This window comes from Eleutherodactylus coqui, chromosome 8 (assembly GCF_035609145.1).
Source record: "Eleutherodactylus coqui strain aEleCoq1 chromosome 8, aEleCoq1.hap1, whole genome shotgun sequence".
Classification (NCBI taxonomy): Eukaryota; Metazoa; Chordata; class Amphibia; order Anura; family Eleutherodactylidae; genus Eleutherodactylus; species Eleutherodactylus coqui.
The window spans coordinates 10,455,676-10,471,459 of record NC_089844.1 but is presented as its reverse complement, the minus strand read 5'-3'; the positions used below and the strand labels follow the sequence as shown (position 1 = coordinate 10,471,459).

Genomic DNA, 15,784 nt, shown 5'->3' with positions numbered 1-15,784 from the left:
TAGATATATAGGAGATAGATAGATAGATAGATATGAGATAGATAGATATGAGATAGATAGATAGATAGATATGAGATAGATAGATATGAGATAGATATGATATAGATAGATAGATAGAGAGATATATAGATAGATTGATAAGAGATAGATAGATATGAGATAGATAGATAGATAGATATGAGATCGATAGATAGAAGATAGATATGAGATAGATAGATAGATAGATATAGGGTAGATAGATAGATATGAAATAGATAGATAGACTGATATGAGATAGATAGATATGAGATAGATAGATAGGAGATAGATAGGAGATAGATAGATAGGAGATAGATAGATAGAGAGATAGGAGATAGATAGATATGAGACATAAAGATAGATAGATATGAAATAGAGAGATAGATAGATATGAAATAGATAGATAGATATGAGATAGATAGATATGGGATAGATAGATATGAGATATATAGATAGATATGAAATAGATAAATAGATTGATATGAGATAGATAGATATAGATAGATAGATAGAAATGAAATAGATAGATAGGAAATAGATAGATAGATACATAGATACATAGATAGATAGGAGATATATATATAGATAGATAGATAGATAGATAGATAGATAGATAGATAGATAGATAGGAGATAGATAGATATGAGATAGATGGATAGATAGATGGATAGATTGATTGATAGATAGATAGATAGATAGATATGAGATAGATAGATATGAGATAGATAGATATGAGATAGATAGATAGATATGAGATAGATAGATAGATATGAGATAGATAGATAGATAGATAGATAGGAGATAGATAGATAGATAGATAGATAGATAGATATGAGATAGATAGATAGATAGATAGATATGGGATGGATAGATATGGGATAGATAGATAGATAGATAGATAGATAGATAGATAGATAGATAGATATGAGACAGATAGATAGATATGAAATAGATAGATAGATATGAGACAGATAGATATGAAATAGATAGATATGGGATAGATAAATAGATAGATAGATATGAGATAGATAGATAGATAGATATGAGATAGATAGGAGATAGATAGATAGATATGAGATAGATAGGAGATAGATAGATAGATAGATATGAGGTAGATAGATAGATAGATAGATAGATAGATAGATAGATAGATAGATAGATAGATAGATATGAGATAGATAGATATGGGATAGATAGATAGATATGATATAAATAGATAGATATGAAATAGATTAATAGATTGATATGAGATAGATAGATATAGATAGATAGATAGATAGATATGAAATAGATAGATAGGAAATAGATAGATAGAGAGATAGATAGATAGATAGATAGATAGGAGATAGATAGATATGAGATAGATGGATAGATAGATAGATAGATATGAGATAGATATGAAATAGATAGATGGATTGATAGATAGATAGGAGATAGATAGATATGAGATAGATAGATAGATATGAGATAGATAGATAGATAGATAGATATAAGATAGATAGATAGATATGAGATACATAGATAGGAGATATATAGATAGATATATATGAGATAGATAGATAGATATGGGATAGATAGATATATATGAAATAGATAGATAGATATGAGACAGATAGATATGAAATAGATAGATATGGGATAGATAAATAGATAGGAGATAGATAGATAGATAGATATGAGATAGATAGGAGATAGATAGATAGATAGATAGATAGATAGATAGATATGAGATAGATAGGAGATAGATAGATAGATAGATAGATAGATAGATATGAGATAGATAGGAGATAGATAGATAGATAGATAGATAGATAGATATGAGATAGATAGATAGATAGATATGAGATAGATTTGAGATAGATAGATGGATAGATAGATAGATAGATAGATAGATTGATAGATAGATATGAGATACATAGATAGATATGAGATAGATAGATAGATAGATAGATATGAGATAGATGGATAGATAGATAGATATGAGATAGATAGATAGATAGATAGATAGATAGATAGATAGATAGATAGATAGATATTAGATAGATAGATAGATATGAGATACATAGATAGGAGATAGATAGATATGAGATAGATAGATATGAGATTGCTAGATAGATAGATAGATATGAGATACATAGATAGGAGATAGATAGATAGATAGATTTGAGATACATAGATAGGAGATAGATAGATAGATTGATAGATAGATATGAGATAGATAGATAGATAGATATGAGATAGATAGATATGAGATACATAGATAGGAGATAGATAGATAGATAGATAGATAGGAGATAGATAGATATGAGATAGATAGATAGATAGATATGAGATACATAGATAGGAGATAGATAGATAGATATGAGATACATAGATAGGAGATAGATAGATAGATATGAGATAGATAGATAGATATGGGATGGATAGATATGGGATAGATAGATAGGAGATAGATAGATAGATAGATAGATAGATAGATAGATAGATAGATAGATATGAGATAGATAGATAGATAGATATGAGACAGATAGATAGATATGAAATAGATAGATATGAGACAGATAGATATGAAATAGATAGATATGAGATAGATAGGAGATAGATAGGAGATAGATAGATAGATAGATAGATAGATAGATAGATAGATAGATAGATAGATATGAGATAGATAGGAGATAGATAGATAGATAGATAGATAGATAGATAGATAGATACATAGATAGATAGATAGATATGAGATAGATAGGAGATAGATAGATAGGAGATGGATAGATAGATATGAGATAGATAGATATGAGATAGATAGATAGATAGATAGATAGATAGATAGATATGAGATAGATAGATGATATATAGATAGATAAGAAATAGATATGAAATTAATAGATAGATAGATATGAGATAGATAGATAGATAGATAGATAGATATGAGATAGATAGATAGATAGATAGATAGATATGAGATAGATCGATATTAGATTAGATAGATAGATAGATAGATAGATAGATATGAGATAGATAGATATGAGATAGATAGATAGATATGAGATACATAGATAGGAGATAGATAGATAGATATATATGAGATAGATAGATATGGGATGGATAGATATGGGATAGATAGATAGATAGATAGATAGATAGATAGATAGATAGATAGATAGATAGATATGAGACAGATAGATAGATATGAAATAGATAGATAGATATGAAATAGATAGATATGGGATAGATAAATAGATAGGAGATAGATAGATAGATAGATATGAGATAGATAGGAGATAGATAGATAGATAGATAGATAGATAGATAGATAGATAGATAGATATGAGATAGATAGGAGATAGATAGATAAATAGATAGATAGATAGATAGATAGATAGATAGATATGAGATAGATAGGAGATAGATAGATAGATAGATATGAGATAGATAGATATGAGATAGATAGATGGATAGATAGATAGATAGATAGATAGATTGATAGATAGATATGAGATAGATAGATATGAGATAGATAGATAGATAGATAGATAGATAGATATGAGATAGATGGATAGATAGATAGATATGAGATAGATAGATAGATAGATAGATAGATAGATATGAGATAGATAGATAGATATGAGATACATAGATAGGAGATAGATAGATATGAAATAGATAGATATGAGATTGATAGATAGATAGATAGATATGAGATACATAGATAGGAGATAGATAGATAGATAGATAGATAGATAGATAGATAGATAGATTTGAGATACATAGATAGGAGATAGATAGATAGATTGATAGATAGATATGAGATAGATAGATAGATAGATAGATAGATATGAGATAGATAGATATGAGATACATAGATAGGAGATAGATAGATAGATAGATATGAGATAGATAGATATGAGATACATAGATAGGAGATAGATAGATAGATATGAGATACATAGATAGGAGTTAGATAGATAGATAGATAGATAGATAGATAGATAGATAGATAGATAGATATGAGATAGATAGATAGATAGATATGGGATAGATAGATAGATAGGAGATAGATAGATAGATAGATAGATAGATATGAGATAGATAGATAGATAGATAGATAGATATGAGACAGATAGATAGATATGAAATAGATAGATATGAGACAGATAGATATGAAATAGATAGATATGAGATAGATAGGAGATAGATAGATAGATAGATAGATAGATAGATAGATAGATAGATAGATAGATAGATAGAAGATATATAGATAGATATGAGATAGATATGAGATAGATAGATAGATATGAGATAGATAGATGATATATAGATAGATAAGAAATAGATATGAAATTAATAGATAGATAGATATGAGATAGATAGATAGATAGATAGATATGAGATAGATCGATATTAGATTAGATAGATAGATAGGAGATAGATCGATAGATGTAAATACAATCTTTCTGTAAGGGGTTGGTATCATTTGGCCACGCGGAGTACAGTCAGATTGCCATGGGACCGCTAAAATGTTAGGACCGCGTAGGGGTGCAGAAGAATGTGATACACAGGACAATCCATCCAATAGTCTTGTTGCCATGTTGGCAGAAGTAGTGTGAAATATGGGAAGAAGTGACGGCGTGTGCTCGCTGATGATAGTAGAGCAGTGTGGATCCACCAGAGTGCTGAGTCCACTGAGCAGGGAACATGATGGCCAAGAAATGTGCCAGTGCATCCGCATGGGGACTGAGAGAAACAGGTAGTGAGATATGCAGGGAGTGCAATGCGGTCATCAAATGGCCTAAAAGCCCCCATAGATATTAGAGTGTAGCCATTCCAACCCGCCATTAACCTAAATTCTCCAGTGTGTATGGAGGGAGCTCAACTTAGTCCCTACGGATGAAGAATAAATATTCAAGTTTCAAAGAAGCTTTATTGCCAGAAATAAATAGATATGAGTATTGTCAAAGCAAAAATAGGGATAGGGTTGGCAGATCGGGACTGAGAATCTTGGGAGGCACTTCTGTGGTGGGAAGTATAGAGTCCATGTCATATTATGGAGGGGGTATGCTATGCCATGGACTCTATACCTCCCACTGTTGAGGTTCCCTCTCTACCCACGCTCCTCTCTGCCTATGGCAGGCACTAACATCTATGTTTCTTTTACTCCTCTGTGGAGCTGAAGTCGTGGCCAAGATAAGAGAGTCTACTGAAGTGAGCGTCCCTCACCACTGAGTATCTGGGGTATCTCATCAGGAAGTGGACTGGATCCTCCATGGTCTCCTGGTGGCGCTGTTAAAACAGTCTGCTATCCCTGGGCTTGTAGTTCTGCCTGTGCTGTCCTAACTGGATGGCCAGGCTGTAGGCGCTCAGTCTGTGGTTTCTCAGGATCTGGTGTTCTCTGGGATATAGTATAAACGATGTATCAGCACCACACAAAAACATCCCCACTGGGAGGGCTTACAGGGATCAGCAAGCTGCACGCTCTATAGAGGATCTGGACCCTAGATCCCAGAAATCACAGTCCAAAAAGTAGCAGATAGAGCAGTATTTACGGTGACAACGACTGCATAGGACAGTGAAACGTTGCCTTTTTATGTAGTGGAAAACGTTTTTTCAGTAAAGAAAGACGTCCTGTGGGATGTGAGTATCTTGTAAGTATTGTTGCTCCTTAAATGCTGCTCCATTTGCTATTTTTTGGGCTCTGGGATGTAGTAGAAGGATGTCAAGGGAAAGAGGGAATATTGAATTGTAGCATCTGATTTGTTCCCTGGTAGATAAGCTGGCATCAGAGGTGATCCAGGGCAACTGGGGAATAAACATGTCTGAAGAACCAGGAGAGGCTAATGGGATATAGATCTACAGACACAAAATCCAAAACCGCACTGCAGCCGTTAATAACTTTAGATTAGCATTCATTTGACAGAAATTTTGCGGAATCGGAATATCCCTTTAATTTCCTAAACATTCAGCTTAACTGAACATTCACATGTTTTGGGGATCTGGGGAAAACAACTGTTAGATGACCTATCGAATGTCCAAAGGTTGTTAAAGGTGTATGGGGGCTATAAGTGTACCCACTGCCAATATTACTGCCACATCATCTGTAGGCTGAAAGACCCGAAGTCATAAAGTCTTGTTGCGGTGCCGTTGCCACCAATAAAGAGCTGTCTTTGTATAAAAACCCAGGTGTTTCCATTGGCTTTTGCAACACCCTGTGGTTTGGCCAAAGAGCCACCCAGTTGAGTTATACAGGGACTATACCTTATCATCTGTGCTTCGTGCCTTCATAAGGCTATAGAAATGAACCCCCATTACTTGCTATACTGCCTGTCCATACGACTAATACTCTACCCCTTCAAAGCTCCATTTGGCCCCAGCATGAATCAAATAGTACAATCTCTGCCTCTCATTCCCGGGGTGGATCTCTGTCTCCGTCCATTAAACTATGTTATATGCCAGCATGAGACCAGTTTGACACACTTCAGAAACGACTCAAGGAGTTGATAAATTTCTCCTGACTGAAGCAACTTTAAGGGACATAACAAAAAAGGGGGAAAAAAGGTAAATCTTTAAAGACGCCATTCCAGAGGTCTCCTGGAGAAGTGACGTCGCAGCAAGCAGCAGAAGCGTCTTGTTCCATTTTACTCAGAACACCCGGAAGAAAAAAAAGATTGTATTAGAGAAAGAAACGGAGGAACCGTCCTGCTGACAAAAGTCTAAAATCTTGTGTCTTTGAAAAATGATACAGATTCTTAGTGACTCAACAAGTCAGAACAGCGCGCACCCCGCCGACAAGGTTACCATCCGCTCCATTCATTTCCTCCTAGACTTCACTGAGGCTGGATTGTATTCTGTAAGAATCGTTTATCTCAGGGATTAATCTACAGATTCCCCATAGCAGGTGAAAGGAAGTCATTGTTTCCTTGTCATAATGGAATCCAGCCTACAACGTAAACCGCGCAAATGTGTCACAAGTGGCGTGAGCAGTTTTAATTAACAATCACGAATTGCAGGGTTTTGGTCGTACAAGGGTCACTGTGGGTTCTACTATACTGTCGCACACCATGAGTTCCATCACCAAAGTAACTGTTTGATGAAATACATAGAATGTACATTAAGTTACAGAAGTATTGGGACGCACAGATTTTCTTCCCAGTTTTCCGGTATTGGGCCACCTTTGGCCTGCAGCTGCTTTCCCCCAAATCGCCATAGATATGCGGAGGGATTTGCCTCCATTCCTAGAGGAGCTTCAGATCATGATTCGGTGGATGATGGACAGATATTGGGGTATGCATGGATACAGCATTCTAGTTCATCCCAAAGATGCTTGATTGAGATCCGGACTTTGGGCTGTGCTGATGCTCGGTCATGTTGGTAGAAACACAGTGTAGGTAATGCCATATTGTCCTGGATATCTCTGTACCTATTTGTGTTAAGGATGTACTTCACTATAAACAATGGCTAATCGGATGGCCACAATAACAGAACTTCCTCCGAACTTCACTGTTGTCTCCAGACAAAGTGTGGCCATCCAATCAGAAGATGGTGTACTGTGATTCAGCTGTCACTTGCTTCCGCTCCAACGCTCCAAGCACGATCACAGGCGCCACTGTGCATTCAATGCTGTGATGTTGTGTGCAGCCGCTCATCCATGGTAACCCTTCCGTTCCCTACGGATGGTTTTGGTGCTGTGAGGTGCGTGATCACAGCTCATATAAGGCTTTGTTGTCCATGTTCTGTCAATTGTCAGCTTTCTCCCTGCACTGCACACACTGGATGGTTTCCATCTCCCAATAACATGGCCAACAGTGGACTCTATGCAGTGTCTGAGGAGCGGGCCCTGGCCTAGGAGACAGCAGGGATTAATGGTAGGCCCTTGTCACAGTGGCTCTATCGTCTCCCACCTGGAGTGTAGCCAGGGGCCCGACCAACAGAGCTGTGGTCAAACTATTAAAGTGTGAGCAACCGGGAACTTGGTTACCTGGTTTCTTCTGCTGGATTGTCGTCGGTGACGCCACCGTTCCTTCCTCTGCAGTAATGCTGGGTTACGGAAAGATAGTCCACACACAGAGTATGGTTGAAAACAAAGTCTGAAACGGTCGGCAGCGTTGCTTTACTGATAATCCAATATTAAACAGTTCCAAGGTTCATAAATCCAACACAGCACAGCTATAGATGGAATTAGTAGTGAGACAAGGAGCCAGAACGCAGGGTGAATATTGGGCCCACAGTCCTAGTTATCTGTGCAGCTCCGTTCCTACTAAAATCACACACTCTCAACCTGTCAGATGCCTCTCAATACTGCATGGCAAACTGCTGTTGACAGCTTCCCTGCTGAACTTTCTTCCTGGTTGTTTGCTCCTGAGGAGGCTCTAGTCATCCCACGGTATCCTAAGATCAGATAAATCCAAGGGAGATGGGTGATACCTTTCGGCCTCCTCCATTTCTAGTAACTTTGGCCAGACAGACTGGCTAGACACAGACTAGACTCCTTGCAGACAGCTCTCAACAACCACCACCTCACTCTCTCTGTGAAACATCCCACCACCGTACACTGTTGTCAGCTCTCTGGTGGTGTCAGGAGTCAAACCCTCAAGTTCCTGTCTCCCAGGCGAGGACTCTTCCCATGAGCTATTCCTCCTGTTGACAGCTTCCCTGCTGAACTTTGTACCTGGTTGTTTTCTCCTGAGGAGGCTGCACCTAGTCATTAATTGGTCTGGTTATGTAAACCTGGTCCTGGCATGCCTCCCTTGTGTGATTATTGAGCCTTCAGTCCATCTCCTGTACCTACCAGCTGCCTTGCTGTTCCTGCTGAGTTGGCCACAACCTTAGGTCTCTGATCTGAACCCTTTTCCTTACAGGTGGCATCTGATGGTTTCTGTACTGGGATCTTCTGTGTGATCCTCTCCTTTATACCTAATGCTCACACATCACCGGACTGCACCGGATTGGTGGTGGTGGGGTGTGGGGCGGGAGGTGTGTGTGTGTGTGTGTGTGTGGGGGGGGGGGGGGTCCAATACTTTTATCAACATAGTGTGTTTTGTGATTATGTTGTGAAACATTTTTCTAACAAGGATATAAGATGACTAAACTGGAAAGGCTAATAATTAGATAAAACAATAGATATGAGATAGATTGATGAAAATGAGAGAGCTGGAGAGATGGATGGTGGCTCAGTGGTTAGCACTGCCGCCTTGCTCAATTTGCAGTAAGGACAACATCTGTATGGAGTTTGGATGACCTCACAGTTTGTGGGAGCTTCCTCTGAATACTCTGGTTTCCTCCCACAGTTTACCCCCCCCCCATACTAATAGGGGAATTCACATAGTAAGTCGCAGCGGGGACATCAAGTGAAGCCCATCGCTGTGGAATAAGTATGCAGTATAAAAATACGTAAAGTAGAGCGATTTCATAACTTTCACATTTTCATAAATTAATCAAATTCTTATATCTATATATAGCAAACAAAAGCATCATGTGCCAAGTTAGTGGAATGCCAGCGTCACGGCCGCGATCCGGGCGCTTTACATACTCCAAAACCACGCAGAACGTCCGAGTCTGGTGAAATAAGTGCACTGACTGTGATGTGGTGTGTGGGTTCGGAGTATCTGTCAGTCCATCCGTCCATCTGTCCATCCATCCACCCGTCCATCCATCCGTCCACCCGTCCGACCATCCATCTATTCATCCATCCATTTTATCCATCCATCCACCCGTCCACCCATCTACCTGTCCATCCATCCGTCCATCCGTCCATCCATCCACCCGTCCATCCATCTACCTGTCCATCCATCCGTCCGTCCGTCCATCCGTCCATCCATCCATCCATCCCTCCGTCCATGCATCCATCCATCCCTCCCCAGCTCCTTTATTCCTCCGTCTGTTCTGATCACCCCACTAGGATCTGACCCACGCGCTCCATGCATGCGGTAACCTGCTCAGTCCGAGATGTGACGGTGGAGGCCATGAAGCTGATTTGTGCTGATACTTTATTTCTTGGTACATTCGCAGCTCCTGTTACTACCTGTGATGAAAATGCTTTTATGTGCAACAACAAAATCTGCATCCCTAAGCAGTTCCTATGTGACCACGATGACGACTGCGGCGACGGCTCTGATGAATCTCTGGAATGCGGTAAGTAATTTTAGAGCCACCCGGATATAATATATTCAGGCAATAAAAGGAATTTGCTTCTCAGTTCATGTTGGAGGTTAAACAGGGAGATTACAAAGTATATTCTGTGCACCGAGATGGAGAACGCTGGCATTAAGACGGACCATCAATGATACCAAGAGGTAGAACAAATCCCTAATGACTGCGGTGCACAAATAAACCCAGCTCTGCTACATCAGCACACGATGAAACTCGTCGCTGTGGTTCCCCAACTGCAGCATCAAACATCTAGATGGACAGTTTGTATTATACTTCAGAGCTGCATTCACAACTTTGCAGGATTCAGAGCTGGAATCTTTCAGCATCCCTCTCTGGGACACTAACCAGCCCCCCAGAGGCATTTCGGTTCCATCCTAGTAGCCAAGCAATGGTAAAACTAGAAGCGCCGGATCCGGCACATGGTGGACCTTAAGGGCGCTGAACTGAAGCCATTTACTATGAACGGTTCTGTCCGGCTGCCATGCTCCCGGATGATCCGGCGCGCAGCGCTCTCTTGTTTTGGGTTGTAACATTTATTTGTATTATTTGGGCTCTATGTGGTACAAGAGAATAAAAGGGGCATTAATGGAAGGTGCTGCGCACAGAACCATTCAATCTCCAGGCAGCTGGGATTCTAATAGCGGCTGTAACTCAGCAGCAGTAGATGTGCAGCCGCAGTCTAATGACATGCCAAGAAACGGGAATGATACAGTGCTGGACCTATACACTTGGAAAAGTAGCAGGAGCGCACGACCGAGAGGGGATATATGAAGGGCGCAAGGTAGATGGGCTGGTTACAGAACTCTCAAGCACATTTCGCATACATCTGTGTGTGTGTGTATATATATATACCGTGTTTCCCCGAAAATAAGACAGTGTCTTATATTAATTTTTGTTCAAAAAGGTTTAACTTTTTTACATGTATAGCTGCCTGGACACTATTTAAATTGGCTTTTTTAATTAACTGTTAGCAGGGCTTAATTTTTTGGAGTAGGGCTTATATTTCAAGCATCCTCAAAAAGGCTGAAAAATCATTTTGCATCCTCAAAAATTCTGGAAAATCATGATATGTCTTATTTTCAGGGTATGTCTTATTTTTAGGGAAACAGGGTGTATATATACTGTTGTGGATGTTATTTGGTAAAAAGTTCATACTATAGAAGTAACTCTAAAGGCAAAAAAAGGTGCAGATAACAAAAACTGTGATGATATTTGAGTTATACATTATACGGCTGAAGTGAATACACATTATTTACAATTCCAAAAAAGTTAAAATAGGTGTAAAGGAAAAAGGAATACAATGATTTAGAGATCTCATCTAACCATATTTTACCCACAATACAGCATATTGTGGGAAGGGGGGGGGGGGGTTGGGGGGGTTGGGGGGGTTGGGGGGGTTTGGGGGGGTGGAGACAATGTTGAATTTCATTATAAAAATAATCCATTTAGAATTTGATAGCAGTAACACATCTCACGAATGTTGGGGTAACAAAAGACTGGAAAAGTAAGTGGTACTAATGAAAAACAGCTGGAGGGTCAATTTTTACTAAGTCACTTGACTGCGTATAAAAAGAGCACACCATAGAGGCCGAGTCTCTCAAAAGCAGAGATGGTCAGAGGGTCACCAATCCGTAGAAAACCAAAAACTTCTGGAACAATTTCAGGCAAATGTTCCTCGACGTAAAATTGGAAAGACTTTGAATACCCCATAATCTACAGAACATAACATCAAAAGATGCAGAGAGCCTAGAGAGACTCATGTGCGCAAGGGACGAGGCCGACAGTCAACATTGGGTGCTGGAGATCTGCAGGACCTCAGGCGGTGCTACATTATAACAGGCCTGAGTCTGTAATGTAATCACCACATAGGATCAGGAATACTTCTGGATATCATTATCTGTAAACACAGTTCACCCTGCAATCTACACATGTAAGTTAAAGCTGTGTCATGCATAGAAGAAGCCATGTATCAACACAATCCAGAAATGCCAGCATATTCCCATTTGCCCCAGTCCACTCTTGGCCAAGAGAAAACTGTTATGTGGTCAGATGAATTAAAATCTGCAATACTTATCGGAATCTACTACGGACGCCGTTTCCTGCGGACTGCAAGAGGTGAGGAGCCATCCAGCTTGTTATCAGTGCACAGTTCATAAGCCTGCATCTCTGATGGTATGGGGTTACATTAGTGCCTATGGCATGGACAGCTTACATAGGGGGGATACTACACAATGGTAGGCACGGCCCCCCCACAGCTGTTGTAAGAAGCAGAGGGGATACTACACAACCGTTGGCACGGCCCGCCACAGCTGTTGTAAGAAGCAGAGGGGATACTACACAACGGTAGGCACGGCCCGCCACAGCTGTGTAAGAAGCAGAGGGGATGCTACACAACGGTAGGCACGGCCCTGCCACAGCTGTTATAAGAAGCAGAGGGGATACTACACAACGGTAGGCACGGCCCACCACAGCTGTTGTAGGACACAGAGGGGAAACTTCACAACGGTAGGCACGGCCCGCCACAGCTGTTGTAAGAAGCAGAGAGGATACTACACAACGGTAGGCACGGCCCACCACAGCTGTTGTAAGAAGCAGAGGGGATACTACACAACGGTAGGCACGGCCCGCCACAGCTGTTGTAAGAAGCAGAGGGGATACTACACAACGGTAGGCACAGCCCGCCACAGCTGTTGTAAGAAGCAGAGGGGATACTACACAACGGTAGGCACGGCCCCCCACAGCTGTTGTAAGAAGCAGAGGGGATACTACAAAACGGTAGGCACGGCCCCCCACAGCTGTTGTAAGAAGCAGAGGGGATACTACACAACGGTAGGCACGGCCCCCCACAGCTGTTGTAAGAAGCAGAGGGGATACTACACAACGGTAGACACGGCCCTACCACAGCTGTTGTAAGAAGCAGAGGGGATACTACACAACGGTAGGCACGGCCCCCCCACAGCTGTTGTAAGAAGCAGAGGGGATACTACACAACGGTAGGCACGGCCCGCCACAGCTGTTGTAAGAAGCAGAGGGGATACTACACAACGGTAGGCACGGCCCGCCACAGCTGTTGTAAGAAGCAGAGGGGATACTACACAACGGTAGGCACGGCCCGCCACAGCTGTTGTAAGTAGCAGAGGGGATACTACACAACGGTAGGCATGGCCCCCCCACAGCTGTTGTAAGAAGCAGAGGGGATACTACACAACGGTAGGCACGGCCCGCCACAGCTGTTGTAAGAAGCAGAGGGGATACTACACAACGGTAGGCACGGCCCGCCACAGCTGTTGTAAGAAGTAGAGGGGATACTACACAATGGTAGGCACGGCCCGCCACAGCTGTTGTAAGACACAGAGGGGATACTACACAACGGTAGGCATGGCCCGCAACAGCTGTTGTAAGAAGCAGAGGGGATACTACACAACGGTAGGCATGGCCCCGCCACAGCTGTTGTAAGAAGCAGAGGGGATACTACACAATGGTAGGCATGGCCCCGCCACAGCTGTTGTAAGAAGCAGAGGGCATACTACACAATGGTAGGCACGGCCCCGCCACAGCTGTTGTAAGAAGCAGAGGGGATACTACACAATGGTAGGCATGGCCCCGCCACAGCTGTTGTAAGAAGCAGAGGGCATACTACACAATGGTAGGCACGGCCCCCCCACAGCTGTTGTAAGAAGCAGAGGGGATACTACACAACTGTAGACATGGCCCGCCACAGCTGTTGTAAGAAGCAGGGGGGATACTACACAACGGTAGGCACAACCCGCCACAGCTGTTGTAAGACACAGGGGGGATACTACAAAATGGTAGGCACGGAGCGCCACAGCTGTTGTAAGAAGCAGAGGGGATACTACACAACCGTAGGCATGGCCCGCCACAGCTGTTGTAAGACACAGGGGGAATACTACACAACGGTAGGCACGGCCCGCCCACAGCTGTTGTAAGAAGCAGAGGGGATACTACACAACCGTAGGCATGGCCCGCCACAGCTGTTGTAAGAAGCAGAGGGGATACTACACAACCGTAGGCATGGCCCGCCACAGCTGTTGTAAGAAGCAGAGGGGATACTACACAATGGTATACATGGCCCACCACAGCTGTTGTAAGAAGCAGAGGGCATACTACACAACGGTAGGCACGGCCCTACCACAGCTGTTGTAAGAAGCAGAGGGGATACTACACAACAGTAGGCACGGCCCGCCACAGCTGTTGTAAGAAGCAGAGGAGATACTACACAACTGTAGGCATGGCCCACCACAGCTGTTGTAAGAAGCAGAGGGGATACTACGCAACGGTAGGCACGGCCCCGCCACAGCTGTTGTAAGAAGCAGAGGGCATACTAAACAATGGTAGGCACGGCCCGCCACAGCTGTTGTAAGAAGCAGAGGGGATACTACACAACGGTAGGCGCGACCCGCCACAGCTGTTGTAAGAAGCAGAGGGGATACTACACAACGGTAGGCACGGCCCGCCACAGCTGTTGTAAGATGTATTGCTGCCATCAATTTTGAAATGAGTTACTTTTTTTAGTGAAATGGAAAAAGGTCCCCCTTTCCCTTCTAATATGCATATAAAACATGGTTACATTGTATGTACAAATCATTGCATTCTTTTTTTTCGTTACATTTATTTACATTTGACATAGTGTCCCAAGTTTTTGGGAATTGGGGTTGTACGATATGCACTGTATAGCTTCCTGTCCAAATGAAATATGGGAAATGGCTGCGGCTCTGACATCCACAATTATCTACACATTACAATAAGGACAGATTGTTCAGGCGTACTGCAGGAGATTGACAGCTCATAATATCTCCCGGTCACCGTGAATGATCAGAGTCATCAGCTGCTGTGATTGGGATTGAGGATTATTGCGCCTTTTTAAACCCTCCTCTGTGATTGCTTCTCTAATGGCTCTTGTCATCTTGGATGGAACATTTGGATTTTACTTTCAGTTAAATGTCACAGTTTGACTCCTTCCTTTGTTCTTACTCGTCAGTGGATCACTTCCCACCCCTGTCTCTGACGGTTTTCGAGGTTTTTCTGGTAACACATTTGGTTCTATGTTGTAGTAACTTCCTATATTCTTCTTGTTACTAGCACTTTGTTTGTATTTTAGGTTATCGCCAATGCGCCCCTGAGGAGTTTATCTGCGCTGATGGCCGCTGCTTGCTGAATTTACAATGGCAATGTGATGGGGACTTTGATTGTCCTGATGGCTCAGATGAAGCTCCTCTAAATAGAAAGTGCCTGAATGCAGGTATGGAACTAAGAGTATTTCTAGCAGAGATGCTGAGCCGACATTACGAACTTGGAGTCAGTCTGGGTTGGAGACAAAGTGGGTAGAAATGTATCAACTCCAACTCCAGCTTCAACATCAAAATATTAAATACACACTCCTCAACATTGAACTTGCTACACCAAGAAGGAAGAGTTGGGGACTTACGGAAATCGTAGAATCGATAGACTTGTTAATGATATGCAAATGACGAAAAAATGGAAACAAACTATTCAAAACATCTTGATTTATTTAGTATTGAGTATGAGCCCCATGTGCAGAAATACGCGGTCTTACACGGCTTGGAATGCTATTAATGAGGTTATTAATTATTATCTGAGAAAT

The 15,784-nt window shown here is 41.4% G+C and overlaps 1 protein-coding gene across 1 annotated transcript in view; it reads left to right on the top strand.

Annotated features, from left to right (window-relative positions):
• The window catches only part of LRP1B (LDL receptor related protein 1B), a 1,872,788-nt gene that overhangs the window by 1,540,418 nt on the left and 316,586 nt on the right, over nt 1–15,784 (top strand). Inside the window, exons 54-55 of the mRNA XM_066577770.1 lie at nt 10,021–10,143; nt 15,281–15,421. Coding sequence (XP_066433867.1) covers nt 10,021–10,143; nt 15,281–15,421 — 264 coding nt within the window. The remainder of the gene's footprint in view (nt 1–10,020; nt 10,144–15,280; nt 15,422–15,784) is intronic.